The sequence below is a fragment of the Acomys russatus genome, chromosome 27 (genome assembly GCF_903995435.1).
Source record: "Acomys russatus chromosome 27, mAcoRus1.1, whole genome shotgun sequence".
Classification (NCBI taxonomy): domain Eukaryota; kingdom Metazoa; phylum Chordata; class Mammalia; order Rodentia; family Muridae; genus Acomys; species Acomys russatus.
This window is the reverse complement of record NC_067163.1, coordinates 13420396-13436819: the sequence shown is the minus strand read 5'-3', so window position 1 is coordinate 13436819 and position 16424 is coordinate 13420396. Positions and strand designations below refer to the sequence as shown.

Here is a 16424-nt window from a genome sequence, read left to right as displayed (position 1 = left end):
CGCTGAGAGCAGTGAAGAGATGGAGGCCTGGCTTGTGATACTTCAGAGGGAAGCAGAGACTCCCTGGGCCATTTATGAACCTGTGGTTCTGGCTGGGCTTGGTGGCGCACACCTTTAATCCCAGCACTTGGGAGGCAGAGGCAGGCTGATGTCTCTGAGTTTGAGGCCAGCCTGGTCTATGGAGTTCCAGGACAGCCAGGGCTACACAGAGAAATGCTGCCTTGAAAAGACAAAACCAACCAACCAATGAAGAACCTGTGGTTCTGGTTAGTTGGGGCTGAAGAATCCACAGTAATTCACAAGATACCAGGGCCACTATAGTGAAACCTTTGCTTGGCTGGGATAATGGATGCTGGTCAGCTGGGGCTCAAGAATCAGCTCCTTCCTGCATTCCACTGTGCTGGAGGCTTGGTCCTTATTGTAGGAGGCTTCGCTCCTTAACAAGTGGGCTTGTGTTCACCTGCGGCCAGGAGGACTTGAAGGTGGGAAGAGAACACGTTGGGAGGGTCTGGAAGGAGCAGGAGAGAGGGCCAGGGTGGATATGATCAAGATGCACTGCATATATGTGTAAAACTGTCAAGTATTAAAATTTAAATTTCAGTTAAAATGAAAGAAGTAGGGGGCTGGAGAGATGGCTCAGAGGTTAAGAGCACTGACTGCTCTTCCAGAGGTCCTGAGTTCAATTCCCAGCAACCACATGGTAGCTCACAGCCATCTGTAATGTGATCTGATGCCCTCTTCTGGCCTGCAGGTGTACATGCAGGCAGAGCACTCTACATAATAAATAAATCTTTTTAAAAAATGAAAGAAGTGGGGCTTGGTAGAAAGGTCCCGAGTCTCTGGAACTGTGCCCTCAGAAGGGCTGTGGGGCTTCACAGTTCCAAGGTGTGACCTCTTCCTCCAACGTGCCCTCTTGCCTTTGTGATGAAGCTTTACCAAAGTCTGTATTATGTTATATTAAATAAATGTATTTTAAAAAATAACATTAGCCTAAGTTGAGTATTTTGTTATAGTTAAAGTGGACTAATTACACAAGGATTTTGATGTTATCCGCTTTTACAGCTAACAATCGTATACCTCAAAGCAGTAAAGTCATGTAATGAAAGAGTTAGGGAGAATTCTCTTAGCGGCACCACTAATTCTCAGAGACATACAAGAATACATTTCAGGTTAAAATTAACTTTACAGTTACATTACTCAAATCAGGTACAATATCAACACAGGAAATTTTTAATAAAATTTTTATTTAGCTATAATATACATCTTCAACAGCTTAAATAAAAAATTCATGATGTTAAGTGAATGTTATTTTCTTTGAGAATATCCATTTTTTCATTAAAATAATTTCTAAACCACTCTATATGCTCAACTTTCTGTTTAACACTCAGATACGGGTTTTTCGAAAGGCCACAGGTCACCAGCTCCATGAAGAAGCGAATTGGTCCTTGCTTGGGGAAACCCTCCAGGTGCTTATCCAAAAATATATGCTCATGGAATTCTGAGCCGTCATCATCAAAACCTGGGAAATAAAGTAACAGAATTGTGAACATAAAGCCTACATCATAAAATTAACATTAATGATGTACTACAGCATAGTTAGAAGTAAAACAAACAAACAAACAAACCCCGGTAAAAGCAGACCTAGCCTAACCACCAATTTAACACATGTCACTGTGAGCATCAGGTTCTCCAGACCCAGCCTGCCGGCTAAGGGGACACCGTCCCAGGGTGGTTGTAGAGCCTAAACAGAAGCAGCAGGGACTCATGTATGTCAAGTCCTCCACTACAGAAGCAACTGTTGCTCACCAATATTGCTGACATCTGGGGAAACTACTAAGAAAGTATACAGGGTACATTTAAAAGTAAAATAGGATAAAATCATATGGAGGCAGAGGCAGGCCGACCCCTGTGAGTTCCAGGCCAGCTGGTCTACAGAGTGAGTCAGGACAGCTGAGGCTACACAGAGAAACCCTGCCTTGAAAAACAAACAAAAGATCATACAAGATGTTCAAGCAGCCTAAGAGAAGAAAACACGAATGCTAAATACAAAAATGAAAATAAAACAAGGGCACAGTTATGCTCAGGAAACTTTTTGTTTCGTTTTGTTTGTTTTGAGACAGGCTCCCACATAAGCCAGCCTGTTCTGACCTTCTGGCACTCTTGCCTCCTTATCCCAGATGCTAGAACACAGGTGTGCACACCATCCCTGGCTCAACGCTTACTGTAAATGAAATGATCCAAACCCAGCCCAAGCCATGTATTGGCACTGTGGACATAAACTTGTGCGCTTGTTGCCTAAGTCTGATTGCCTGATGTGATCCTCAGAGGCCATGTGAAAGGCCAGCCGCAGTAGGGCAAACCTCTGTAACCATAGTGTGGCCCCTGCTGGGACTCGGGAGTCCAGACGAAGAACTGCTGGACTCCTCTGGGTCAGCCAGCTTGACACACAGCAGCAAACTCAAAGAACCCATCTCACACCATGGTGACAGGTGAAGACAGACACCCACGGTTGTCCTCAGATTCCATATGTGACCCTGACAATGATATCAAGTTCTGATTCTCTGTCTCCACCTCCCAATGTAGGATCAAAGCCACGTGCTACCATGGCCAGTTTATGAGGTCCTGGGGGCCGACCCAAGACTGCGTGCACTCGCTACTGACTGAACTTCATCCCCGGTCCCTATGATGCATTTTTGACATATAATCTTTCTCCTTTATTTTTATCATCAAATATCTAGAACTTAATAAAATTCTGACCATCTTTAAAACAACAGTTTAAAATAACACTGCTAGATTTCTTCTCAGAGACCATGGTGTTCTGAGATTCGTATATGCACCTATTCACACTGACACGGAACAGTTTCCCAAATGATCTCTGGCTGGTAACTGTTAAAAGCATCTACGTCACACCCACCTGCTTCGTTGTTGACTGGGAACTCCCACAGCTTCCCCTCCTTTGTCCACTGTATCATCTCCTCAAATCCATTCCCAGGGGGCTGCTCGCTGACTGCGGCCAGCTGCTTAGCAAACTCTATCTCCCAGAGAGAAGGTGCTGCTTCTGTGTGATTAAAAGACAGATTTTACGTACAGGAAGATGTAAATGTCTTCTTAAAAATGTAATTATTAGCTCAGAGGGGCAAGGCACTGGCCACCAAGCCTGACTGCTCAAGTGTGACTCCCACAGCCATCCATACACAGTAGAGGGAGCGAATAAACTCCTGAAAGGTCTCCTCTGACCTCCACACTCAAACCCATGCTCACACATATAGACACAACACAAAATGAGTAAAAATGTAATGGAAATTAATTTTAAAGCTTATATCAACTCTATATTGATACACATTTTCAGACCTTGACATTCAGAATTAGTTTATAATGAAAGACTACCAGGAGCTAAAATTGCAACAAACATGGAACCCACCGGCTCTAAGAATAGTAACATGGCAAACCCTAGCATTTACTAACACCATGCCAGGTTACAACTGCACCGCTACTGGAAAGGAAAAAGAATTTTCAGTTTAAGCATGGCTTTATAAGTTTGATGTTTTTCTTCAAGACAGAGCTTCCGTCTGTGGACTGGGGGTCCTCTTGCCTTGGTTTCCTGAGGCGGGTCTGCGGTGCGGGATGAATGCGTGTAATATGTGTGATTTTCATGGTCAAGGCTCAGTCTGTCCGGACCAGTCACTAGTGAGACCATGGCAGCATACGGCTGTGACCCTAGCACCCAGAGCCTGAGTCAGGAAACCAGGGTCTAAGGCACCCTAAGCTACAAAGAGAGGATGCGGCCAAACTGGACTACATGAATTCTGTCAAAACCATCCTAAAACTTTTTTTAAAAAGAAAATAATTTGGTAATGATAATGACAAAGATGGCCGTGGTGGCAACAGTTTGTGGTCACAGCACTAAAGAGACAGGTGCTGGGGTCTCTGGCAAACACCACGGCCAGCAGTGTCCATCAGTGGAAGGCAAGACGGAAGTCTGGTGCAATTCAGGAGCTGGTGTTGGTTCACAGTCTGACCTCAGGTAGCTTAGTCCAGGCATGTTGAAGGACAGCACAACCTGGAGAAAAGGTTCCTGGTGAGAATGAATTCAGTCCTGTGTGCACAATAAAGCTTAAGACCTGACTACGTGGAAACTCTTCGTAAAGTACACGTGACATCTTCTGTAAAGATGGGCCCTAGAGACTGACGACATCAGATGCCTTCTGTTAAGTCAGGAACTATAGACTGACTGAGAAAAACAGCTCATGACAGGGCCTGGGGAAGAGCTCATGTGGTCCAGCTATGTAGAGAGTACAACCACCACCAGACTGTTAACCACCTCCACTCCCTTCTTGTGTGCAGAAAAGAGGCCGTACATCTTCCTCTTAGAAGAGACAGCTCAGTGTGTTTAACTTCTGGTTTCTATGGTGCTTATCTGTGAGCACACAGACTTTTGTGCCTCCTACAGAGGCAAGAAGATCAGAGTTCAAAGTCATTCTTGACTACCCGAGCCTGAACTATAGGAGTCCCTAGCAAAAAAGAAAAAAAAAGAAAAAATACTAATGGATACCGAGCATTCAGTCTGTCTGTGAAAACACTTTTTAAAATATATTTTTTAAAATATTTATTTATTATTTATATATATTCTGCCCACATGTGAGCCTGCCCGCCAGAAGAGGGCACCAGATCTCATTGTAGATGGTTGTGAGTCACCATGTTGTTGCTGGGAATTGAATTCAGGACCTTTGGAAGGACAGATAGTGCTCTTAACCTCTGAGCCATCTCTCCAGCCCACATTAATATATTTAATCTTCACCATCAACCCCATGAGTAAGGAGCACCACAGCAGCTGTGTACTGCCATTTCATATCTCTCTCTCTCTCTCTCTCTCTCTCTCTCTCTCTCTCTCTCTCTCTCTCTCTCTCTCTCTCAGGCTTTTGAGACAGGGCTTCTCTATGTAATAATAGCTCTGATTGTCCTGGGCTCATGTTCACTTACAGACATCCACCTGCCTCTGCCTCTGCTTCCTAGGATTAAAGGTGTGCACCACCATACTTTAGTCATTTATTTACTCTTGAAACTTAAGTCATCTTTCAAGAATGGTATAGGCACTTTGACAAAACAATATGAGTTAATTAAAAAGTTAAAAGCAAGACTACCCTCTACCAAGAACTCTCCATGGAGTGGAGACAGAGGAGGGTGGTTACATTTTCCTTCCCAATGACCCTTCATTTCAACCCTGATTGGTTGTGGGCCAGGAACTGCCACTTTCTCCTGGGCCCCTCTATCCTTTGGGACTGTGCTACTTGCCAGGGACTACCACATCCTCCTGGCCTCTCCAACTCTTTGAGTCTCACCAGACCCCAGACTGGTTCTACCTTATTAGGGTTTCTATTGCTGTGATAAAACACCACAACCAAGCCGGGCGTGGTGGCGCACGCCTTTAATCCCAGCACTGGGGAGGCAGAGACAGGTGGATCACTGTGAGTTTGAGGCCAGCCTGGTCTACATAGTGAGTCCAGGACAGCCAAGGCTACATGGAGAAATCCTGTCTTCAAAAACAAACAAATAAAAACACCAGAACCAAAAGCAACTTGGGGTGGAAAGGTTTTCCTCCATCATACAGAGTAATCTAATGCACAGGGAAGTCAGGGCAGGAACTGATGCCATGGCTATTGCTGACTGAGGAACATTGCTGACTGGCTTGCCCCTTGTGGCTTGCTCAGCCTATGTTTTATACACCCATGGACCACCTGCCCAGGAATGGCAGAGTGGGATGGACCCTCCCACATCAATCATTCTTCATCATCATCATCATCATCATCATCATCATCATCATCATCATCCCCCCACAGCTGGCTCACAGGTCAATCTGGTGGGGACATTTTCTCAACTGACATCCTCTCTTTCCAAATTACTTCAGATTGCTATCAAGTTAACAAAAAAACTAACCAGGACAAAGGCCGTCAGGGACCTCCAGAGACCAGTAGGCTATCTGTGTCTCCCAAGCCAGCTCCCTCCATTCTGACAGCCCTACACCAAGACCACACCTCGCCACTACCAGTGGACGCACCTTGGCATAGCGGACTGAAAGAAGCATTCCACGCAAATGAACTAAGAAAAGTCAGGCGTAACTGTTCTAATACTTGACAAAATAGGACATGAAACCAAAATTAGTGAGAACAAACATGTCATACTTACTAAAGGAAAAAACATCTACCAGGAGGTTAATATAATCTTAAACATACACTCACCAGACACAAGAGCACCCAACTTAATAAAAGAAACACTGTGTGTTAGATCTAAAACCACAGACTGATCCCAACACAGCAGTGTTGTGTGACGTCAATACTCTACTGTCACCAACAGATGGTCAGCCAGAGAAAACTAAACAGAGAAGCTCTGGAGTTCAATGACATCAGAAGCCAAACGGGCCTACAGGACACCTACTGAGCATTCCACCCAAACACTGAAGAATACATGTCCTTCTCAGCAGCAATTTCTTCACAGTGCACCATGCTTTTGTCCTAATATGTATTAGGACACAAAACAAATCTCAAAAAGCATAGAAAAGTCTACCTAACCACAATGGGGTAAAGCTGTTTAATCGCAGACATTACATAAACACATGGAGACTACACAACATGGTGCTGAATGATAATCGGGTCACAGAGGAAATCAAAATGAAAGTTTATAAATTCTAGAATTGGCAGGGTGTGGGGGTGCATGCTTTTAATCCCAGTACTGGGGAGACAGAGGCCAGCCTGGTCTACAAAGTGAGTCTAGGATAGCTAAGGCTACCAGGGGAACCCTATCTCGGAAAATCCAAAACAAACCCAAAAACAAAACCCAACCCAAAAATTCCTAGAATTGAACAAATACACATAAAAAATAAGGGACATACTAAAGCCAGTCCTAAGAGAATTATAGAACTAAGTACCTACACGAAAAACTTTGAAGTCTCAAATTAATAATTTAGTGATACACCTGAAGGCACTGAAAAACAGTAACAAAGCCCTAAAAATCATCAGGAAGAGATCATCAAAATCACAGCTGATTTAGTATTTCAGAAACGAACAAACAACAAAATAAAGAATCAATAAAATGAAGAGTTGGTTCTTTGAGAAGACTGACAAGCAGCCAAGTTAACCAATCGAAAAAGAGACTATCCAATTTACCAAGTCTATGTGTGCACTCTGCTCTGGGCTGTGAGCTGCTCAAAAGCAGGCAGCCTGGCTTACTTATCTTCACTAGCAGCAGACAGGCACACTGCAAATGCAGGGCGAAGAGTACTTTCTAACCAAAGTGGCAGCCAAGCCACAGCTCTGGGGTATTCACTGGGAGCGCTGACCTCTCAGGATCCCACAGAATGCTATATTTTAAGGGGGAAGCATGACCCAAATTAGTAGTAGTTTTACTCATAAGCGAGAGCTAGGTCAACGACAGAAGAAATGTAAAAGCAAATGCCCAGCTGTTATATACCCAGCTGTTATATACCCAGCTGTTACAGCCACGCCACCAGGGCCTTCTTTGAAAGACTGAGCACTTCTCCCTGGACAAGTGCTGCTCTCTTCTTAACAAACCTGGTTCATGAGCAGGTGCTTCATCAGCAAACGCCTTAGCATCAAAAATTGAAAGTCTTTTCCCCTTGAATAAAATTTTCCTAAGATAAAAACATTTAAAAAACACATCTTAGTAAGATATATTTGTAAAATGCTAACAAAAACGCTTAAGAAAAAACGCACATGAAACAATCAGTTACAGATAATCACACTGACCAACATCAGACATTTTAGCTAAATTGCCATGATTTTAGGACTCATAAGTAAAAAGGAACACTTGCCCTTAGATTTTTGTTTCATAATACAACAAACCAGCTAAACTTAATTTTCAGAATACTCAACTGAAAGTTCTAGAAAACTCAGTGTTGTGGAAAGCTATAAAATATGCAAAAACAGAAATTGCTAAACTAACCTTTTGTTCTTGAGGACAGAAAACAGTGCAAAATTTAATTGTAACTGTAACTTGGGAGGCTGGAGAGATGGCTCAGCGATTAAGAGCACTGGCTGCTCTTCCAGAGGTCCTGAGTTCAATTCCCAGCATCCACATGATGGCTAATAACCATCTATAATGAGATCTGATTCCTTCTTCTGACATGCATGAAAACAGAGCACTCATATACATAAAATAAATAAATCCTTAACCAGCCCCCACCAAAACAAAAACAAACAAACAAAAACTATAACTCAGGAGGCAGAGGTAGGCAGATCCCTATAAGTTTGAGGTCAGCCTGGTCTACAAAGTGAGTCTAGGACAGCCAAGGCTACACAGAGAAACCCAGTGTCAAAAAAAAAAAAAAAAAAAAAAAAGGTCTTCATGAGTTCTTTACCAGTTTAAAAACATTATTTAATAGGGCAACAACCTGCAATTTCACTCCCGTCATCCACCATCCTGGCACCTTGTTACTTCCCCATTCTCCCCCTTTGTCACCTCTTAACACACTGTGTAGATGAGACTCTCTGTCCCCTGTTTACTTTTTGATGTTTGTTTTGTGCTGTTTTTCTAAATTTGCATTTCTTGAGCTAGGGCACCTGTGGTGGTTTGACTGGGAGTGATCCCATCAGCTCACGTATTTTAACACTTGGTGCCTGGCTGGTGGCACTGCTTGGGAAAGCGGTGTGGCCTAACTGGAGGAAGGACGTCACTGGCAGGTGGCTCTGAGAATTAGTAGCCTAGCCCCACTTCCACTTCCCTCTGTCCACTTTGGGCTTGTGACCCCTTAGCTTCCTGCTCCAGCTGCCATGCCTCTGCCCCGTCACAATGGAACTATAATCCCATTTAAACTCTTGGGCAATGCTGTCTTGGCCATGGTATTTCATCACAACAGGAAAATCACTAATCCAGCTGCACTGTGTACCCCAGACCAGTTTCAAACGGAGCCTCTTCTGTTCTAGACCCCCAAATGCTGGGATTCCAAATGTGCAGCACCATGCCTAGCTGCTCCTAATTTTTACATTCATTCATTCATTCATTTATTTATTACGTTTTGTTTGTTTTGTTTTGTTTTTGTTTTTGAGGCTGGGTGTCTCTGTGTTAGCCTTGGCTGTCCAGGACTCACTTTGTAGACCAGGCTGGCCTCAAATTCAGAGATCCGTCTGCCTCTCTGCCAAATGCTGGGATTAAAGGCATGCGCCACCACCACCAGCTCATTTATTTTTAAATGTGTATGCTAGCGTGCCTCACCTGTGTGTGTGTTTGTGTGCTTGTGCCACTGTCAATGTCCATATGTACGTGCTACTTCATCCAATATGTTAAGAACACTAAATCATTTTAGTAATTCAGACAACCATTTGAAATGTTAACCACCTGTGCTTCCTGTATAAAGGCTGACAGCTTTTCAGGTTCCCTATAAAGCAGTAATGTTAACACCCAGAAAAAGCTAAGTCATTTCCGAGACTCTACTTAAAATCCATGGAATGCACATAATGCTGAGGACCCTCTAACTGTATGTCCTGCACCTGAAGGCAGTTTAATAATCATGGGTCCATGCCAAACACCTGGCTTTTTGAACTTAAAAAGCTATATTTATGTATGTGCATTTTGTATTTTCTTAGAGCCTTATTATATAGACCAGGCTCATGTCAAGCTAAAGAGCCGTTTGCTTACACCTCCCATGTGCTAGGGTTATAGGTGTGCACCGCCATGCCTGGTCTTGTCGTTTTAGGGACAGTCTCACTCTAGCCTAGGCTGAAGTGGAACTCACTATGCGTGAAATTCACAGTGGCCTGAAATTCATGCTGCTCCTCCTGCTGCGACCTCCTCTGGGTTGCATTACGGTTAAGCCACCATGCCTGGCCTTTTACTGATTTCTCTAAGGCATGAAGAAAGGGAACCATAACTCTACATGCAAAGGCACAGGATGCTCAGTGTTAGGAACATTCACAATTAAAGGAAATGCTTCTTTTTTTGTTTGTTTGCTTTTGTTTTTGTTTTTGGAGACAGGGTTTCTCTGTGTAGCCTTGGCCATCCTGGACTCTGTAGACCAGGCTGGCCTCGAACTCACAGGGCTCCACCTGCCTCTGCCTCCCGAGTGCTGGGATTAAAGGCGTGTGCCACCACGCCCAGCTAAGGAAATGCTTCTTAAAGTCACTTGTTCAGAATTTGGTCGCCACCACCTATTCTAAGTGAAAGGCACTATTCAGTGTGGGTGATGTGAGTCAAACTCACTCTGATTTATCATGAGTGACGCATCTGCTTTATACTGTTAAACCCAGGGAATTCCTCCCCAGGAAGTAACACAGTGAGTTCCAGCTCAGCTTGGGCATACCCTTACACTCAGTACTGCAAATTGCATTTGTTGGGGTGGTGGGGGCACAGAGGTCCTCGTACCCACCGAGAAGCACTGAGAGAACCAGGAATGTTAACCACACAGGGGTGTCTCCTCAATGAAGGAGATAAAATCAAATTCCTGCATTCCACCCAGTAAGCTGAGAGTGGGTTTTGTTAACCTGGTGACCTATCTGCTGTCTGTGGAGGCAGACCTCACTCACCTTAGCTACAGAGGCAGACCTCACCCACCTTGGCTGCAGAGGCAGACCTCACTCACCTTAGCTACAGAGGCAGACCTCACCCACCTTGGCTGCAGAGGCAGACCTCACCCACCTTAGCTGCAGAGGCGGACCTCACCCACCTTAGCTGCAGAGGCAGACCTCACCCACCTTAGCTGCAGAGGCAGACCTCACCCACCTTAGCTGCAGAGGCAGACCTCACTCAAATTCCCCAGAATGGTTATTCCAGACTCTTCCCTCTCTAAACCATCACCCATCCTTGGGGAGATGTCATTGTACTTTATGGCCACTGATCCCTATGATGTCTCAGTCAGAGAGCACAGGAGAGCCTAGGCCTTTTAGCTATAGACCCTCCCTGCACCACCTCCCCCATGGTCACATGGTCTTTGTAAAGGAGTTCCTATGTAGTCACACCTTAAGCTTTATTGTGCACCTGGAATTGGGACTGATCTTGCTGGAAACCTTTTCCCAAATTGTCACTGTCTGTAATGACACTCCCTGGGACACCCGCGCCCCCCAGGCACTAACGTGCATATATATAAGACAGCTTCTTAAGAGATGGGTCTCGGTTGGAATTCCAGAGACAGCTGTCCTCCTAGTTTTATGTCAACTTGACCTATACTAGTGTCAGTTGGGAAAATGCCCTAACCAGGCTGGCCTGTGGGCAAACCTGTGGTACATTTTAAAAATTGGTGATTGCTGTGGGAGGGCCCAGTTCACTGTGGGCTGTGCCACCCTTGGGGTCCTGAGTTGAATAACACAGCAAACTGAGCAAGTCAGGGTGAGCAAGCCAGGAAATAGCACTCCTCCAGGGCCTCTGCTTCAGTTCCTGCCTCTGGGCCCTGCTTTGAGTTCTTGCCTTGACTTCTCTCAGTGACTCTGTAACCTGAAGTGTAAGATGAAATAAATCCTTTCCTCCCCAACTTGCTTTTGGTCAGGGCATTTTATCACAGCAGGAGAAACCCTAACTAGGTATCCACAGTGGTCATGGATCCATCAGTAATAACATGCAGAATAAATTAAGACTACAGTTGGCGTAAAAACAACAACAACAAAACTACACAAACACACCCTAGAAGACCACAACACCTGAATACCTTTTTCTGAAATCAGCTGGGTTCTCCTTATTAGGAGAAGAATCCTCCATTCCTTCGTCAAACTGAATCTGGTCCTGTGGTTTTGTGTTAACTCTTGCAGAAGTGGACTTGACAATTTTCATATCTGATATTATGTGACTGAAACTGAAATAAAGAGGTCAAGAGCATTAGGAATCCTACCTGCACTGGAGTAGCAAATTTTTCTTTCATCTTTTTTTTAATATCTTGAGGGTTTATTTAATTTTTTAAAAAAGTACTTATTATGTACACAGTGTTTTTGCCTGCATGTATACCTGCATGCCAGAAGAGGGCACCAGATCTCATTATAGATAGTTGTGGGTGACCACGTGGTTGCTGGGAATTGAACTCAGGACCTTTGGAAGAATAGACAGTGCTCATTATCTCTGAGTCATCTCTCCAGCCACGCAAATTTTTAACAGGAGATATAAGATTTAATTCTTACTTCATTTTTAAAAAATAATTTATTTAATTTTATTTCATGTGCATTGGTATAGGGGCAAGGGTGTCAGGTTGCTTGGAACTGGAGTTACAGACAGTTGTGAGCTGCCATGTGGGTGCTGGGAATTGAACCCAGGTCCTTTGGAAGAGCAGACAGTGCTCTTAACCACTAAGCCATCTCTCCAGCCCCTCTTACTTCATTTTTAATGCCCCAATGAGAGCATGAAGATTTATGATTACATAAAGTCACATGCTTATGCTCATATGACATAAAGATGTGTGTCTCCAATTTTTTAAATATACTCTTGAGAAATCATTACATGAAGGATGAAAATGTCAATGACAAAAATTATTAACATCCAGAGAAACTAATAGGAAAATACAAACAGGTAATTGTACCTGCCACCTCCACTAACAGTTATGTTAAAATTGAAAATGGGCTGTTTGCTGTCATGTGACAGTCGCAGAGGTGCTCTAACGCCCACTGAGAACAGGAGACTCAGATCTCCCTCCAAAGTGAAACATTGCCACTCTTTATGACCTCTGGCAGCAAGCAGTTGAAACATGGCATAAATTAACACAGAGGCAGAAGGACACATTGATAGGACTGGAGAAACGGCTAAGCAGTTAGGAGCACCTGCTGCTCTCCAAGAAAACCCAGGCTCTCCGGTTCCCAGCACCCACAGGGCAGCGCAAACCCCCAGCAACCCCAGCTCTTCTCACTCTGCAGGTTCTAGCACACACATGGTGCAGATAGACACACTTAGACACCTACACAGAAAATAGCCTTTTAAAGGAAAACAGGCACGTTGAAAACCTCAGCTCAAACATCAGAGGGAGGAAACAGGTTGACATCCATATGTGAGCAAACCCAGCAGAGAAAAACTAATTTTCTCAAATTACTTTGTTTTTTTTAAATAACACTACTGATTTAATCATTTCTCTTTCAGGGGCAAAAATCTTTGTAACTTCGTAAAGGAAAAGCTAAGCCATTCAATTAAACCAGGATCTGGAGAGATGGCTCAGCAGTTAAAGGTACTTGCTCTTATGAGGTGAATGTTTTAAATTTTATTGTTATGTGGGGTGTGCATGTGTGTAGGCATGAGCGTGACATAGCACGTTATGAGGAGGTCAGCAGATAGCTCATGGAGTGAGTTCTTGCCTTCGTCATGAGGGCTTGGGGATGGAAGGTGATCAGGCCAGGCAGTAAGCACCTTTACCTACAGTGCCACCTTCTCGGTCCACGAGGTGGGTTTTAGATGGAAAAGAAGTGTGTACCATCACCATGACCATGACCGGCCACATGAAACTTGCCCTTCTGAGACCTCAGCGTCACTGATATGACAACACCCGAACACTGACCTAACCCGGCGCCTCTCTCTCGCCTTCTGAGCCTTCGCCTCCTCCTCATGTTGCTGAAGCTGCCTGAGCAGCTCAGACTTGGTCGAGTGCTTGTCAAAAGGGAGAGAATCTGCAACAGCAGCTGCCGCCGCCACCAACTCAGGAGTCAGGAGCTCATCTCTAAAGGGGGATGAGATGAGGAAGGGAAAACAGAATCGGTTAATACATCGCTAGTTTGTGAAAAGAAAAAAAGTGTGGGGAGGGAAACTCATTCATAAAAGTATTAAATTTCTGACAAAAGCAAGAATTCTTCAATAGTAAACACTGTTTTTCGGGTGGTTTTGTTGTTTTAAGGTGGGATCTCATTAGGCTGGCTGTAACTCACAGTCTCCCACCTCAGCCACAGAATTGCTAGGGTGACATATCTCCATTAGACACACCATGTATATAAAAGATCCTGCTTTACACACCGGCAATATATCAACTTCCAAACAGTAAACTCTAAGTTAATACATACTTGCTGCCACAAACCCATGTACTACATACATTGGTAATCCCAGCATTCCTAGGGCCAGTGACAAGAGACAGGAGAACTGGCCGAAAGCTCCAAGGCCAGCACCCAGAACAGAAGCAGGGTCCAGAAGACCCTACCTCAGAGACACAGTGGGAAGAGAGAACCAACTCCAAACCCAGTTGTACCCTGACCTTCCCATTCTTGGGAAGGCAGTGTGTGTGCGTGTACACGTGTACGCGCACGCATGCACACACACACGCACACACACACACACACACACACACACACACACACACACACTCAAAGTAACTATCAGAGGCCCTGTACTTCTGCTTTTCAGCCTGTCAGTGTTTCTTGAGTATTATAATTTAATACACTGTTTACTATAAGAAAAGGCTTATTGGAACTGTAGATTAGTCTCAGGGAACATTCAACTGGAGTTCAAGTACCTCTTCTTTGGAGGATCTTCTGGAGCTCTCTGGAGCCTGCCAGCTGTAGCCTGCAGACTGGCAGGAGCTTTTCTGCCACGTGGCTTTGCTGTTTGCACATTTACTGTGCTCACTTCAACTTTCATGTCCTTGATAATGTCCAGCAGGTCTTTTTTCGAAGTCTCCTTTCCCTTGTCTTGGCTTTCTGCTGCATTCTGGGAAATTTCATTATCTGGAACAGACTGGTTATCTTTCTTGTTATAGATGGAGCTGCCAGTACCAAAGTGTCTTTGGATATTATTTTCTGTTCTGGAACAACATATTAAAGAATAACAGAAAAGCATAATGCAAAAATAATAAAGCAGTAACTGAAAAACCTGCTTCTACCTTTAAAAGAATTTCAATTTAAGCCCTTTCTATTTTCTTTTGCTTTCCATTATTATTAACAATTATAAGGGAAGCAATTCATCATGTGTTAGCATACACTCTGGGCCTTGCTTGTACAACAAGACTGTGGAAAAGTTTTCACAGCCACATCAACCTCAAAGGTCAGCATTATCCTCTCCTTACAGACAAGGAAACTGAAAATCACCGAAGTAACCATGCAGGGAATTTTAGTTACTCCTGTGGCTGAGAGAAACACCGCGGCTCAGAACAATCAGTGGAGGAAGGAACTTATTTGGGCTACTGGCTCCAGAGGAGAACAGCCCTTCAGATAGAGAAGCAGAAGGGGCAGGCATGCCAGCAGCAGGCCGAAGCAGAGAGCAAACTGCCGGTATCACAGGGCTTTTACTCTCTCAAGGCCCCACCCCCACCTTGACATACTGCTGCCAGCAAGGCCACACCTCCTAAACCTCCCCAAAACAGTGCAGCCATGAGAGGAGAGCATCTTCAAATACCTGAGCCTGTGAGGGAGAGTCTCACAGGCTGCCCACAGGCTCATGGCCATGTCATAACACAAAATATACTTGCTCCAATTTTTGAAGTCCCCTTAGTCCTTTACAGTTTCTGCACCTTTTAAAAGTTTCAAAGTCATAGCCAGGCGTGGTGGCGCACACCTTTAATCCCAGCACTCAGGCAGCAGAGGCAGGTGGGTGGCTGTGAGTTCAAGGCCAGCTTGGTCTACAAAGTGAGTGCAGGACAGTCAAGGCTAACATAAAGAGAATCTGTCTTGAAAAACCAAAACCAAAAAGTCCAAAGCCTCTTTTGAGATTCAAAGTGATCTCTTAATTGTATCTTCCTATTAAACTAAAAGAGCAAATTACATGCTTCCTACATATAATGGCCCAGAAAATACATTACTAGTCCAAAGAAGGAATGGGGCCTAGTTAGGTAATACTGGACTGGAATCCAGCAGGGTAAACACCAAATCCTGTAGCTCCATGTCTGATGTCAAAAGATATGGACGGCTCCCCACTCCCAGCTTTGCTGTCTCCAACATACACCTCTTCTGGGACTGGCTCCACTCTGTTTACAGCTCTCTTTGGCAGCTCCAAACTATTCCACAAAATAGAAACAGAAAGAACATTACCAAACCCATTCTATGAACCCACAGTCACCTTGATACCTAAATCACTCAAAGACTCAACAAAGAAAGAATTTCAGACCAATTTCTTTTATGAACACTAATGCAAAAATAAACAATAAAATACTCGCAAAGGGAGCCCAAAAACATGTCAAAAATATCAGTCATCATGACCAAATAGCGTCATCCTAGACATGCAGGGGTGACTGAATATACAGAAATCCATCAATGTATTCCATCATATAAACAGACTGAAAGAAAAAATAAATCACATGATCATCTCCTTAGGAGCTGAAAAAGCATTTGACAAAATCCAACACCCATTTATGTTGTAAGTCCTGGAGAGATCGAGGAGACAAGACACGTACCTAAACACAGTAAAGGCAATACAGAGCAAGCCTATAGCCAACAGCAAACTAAATGGAGAGAAATTTAAGCCAATTCCACTGAAATCAGGGACATGACAATGCTGTTCTCTCTCTGTCAATCTCTTCAATATAATATTTGAAG

General features: G+C 44.0%; 1 protein-coding gene across 1 annotated transcript; it reads right to left on the bottom strand.

The window, feature by feature from the left end:
* Window positions 1-1235: 1235 nt before the first annotated feature.
* On the bottom strand, window positions 1236-14748 carry Mrps31 (mitochondrial ribosomal protein S31). Its single transcript, XM_051169753.1, has 6 exons — window positions 14411-14748; window positions 13469-13627; window positions 11648-11791; window positions 7566-7645; window positions 2915-3058; window positions 1236-1519 (listed from the first exon to the last, which is right to left on the bottom strand). Exons 1-6 carry the CDS (start codon window positions 14731-14733, stop codon window positions 1287-1289), a joined length of 1083 nt encoding a protein of 360 aa, XP_051025710.1. The 5' UTR covers window positions 14734-14748; the 3' UTR covers window positions 1236-1286.
* Between the last annotated feature and the right edge of the window lie 1676 nt (window positions 14749-16424).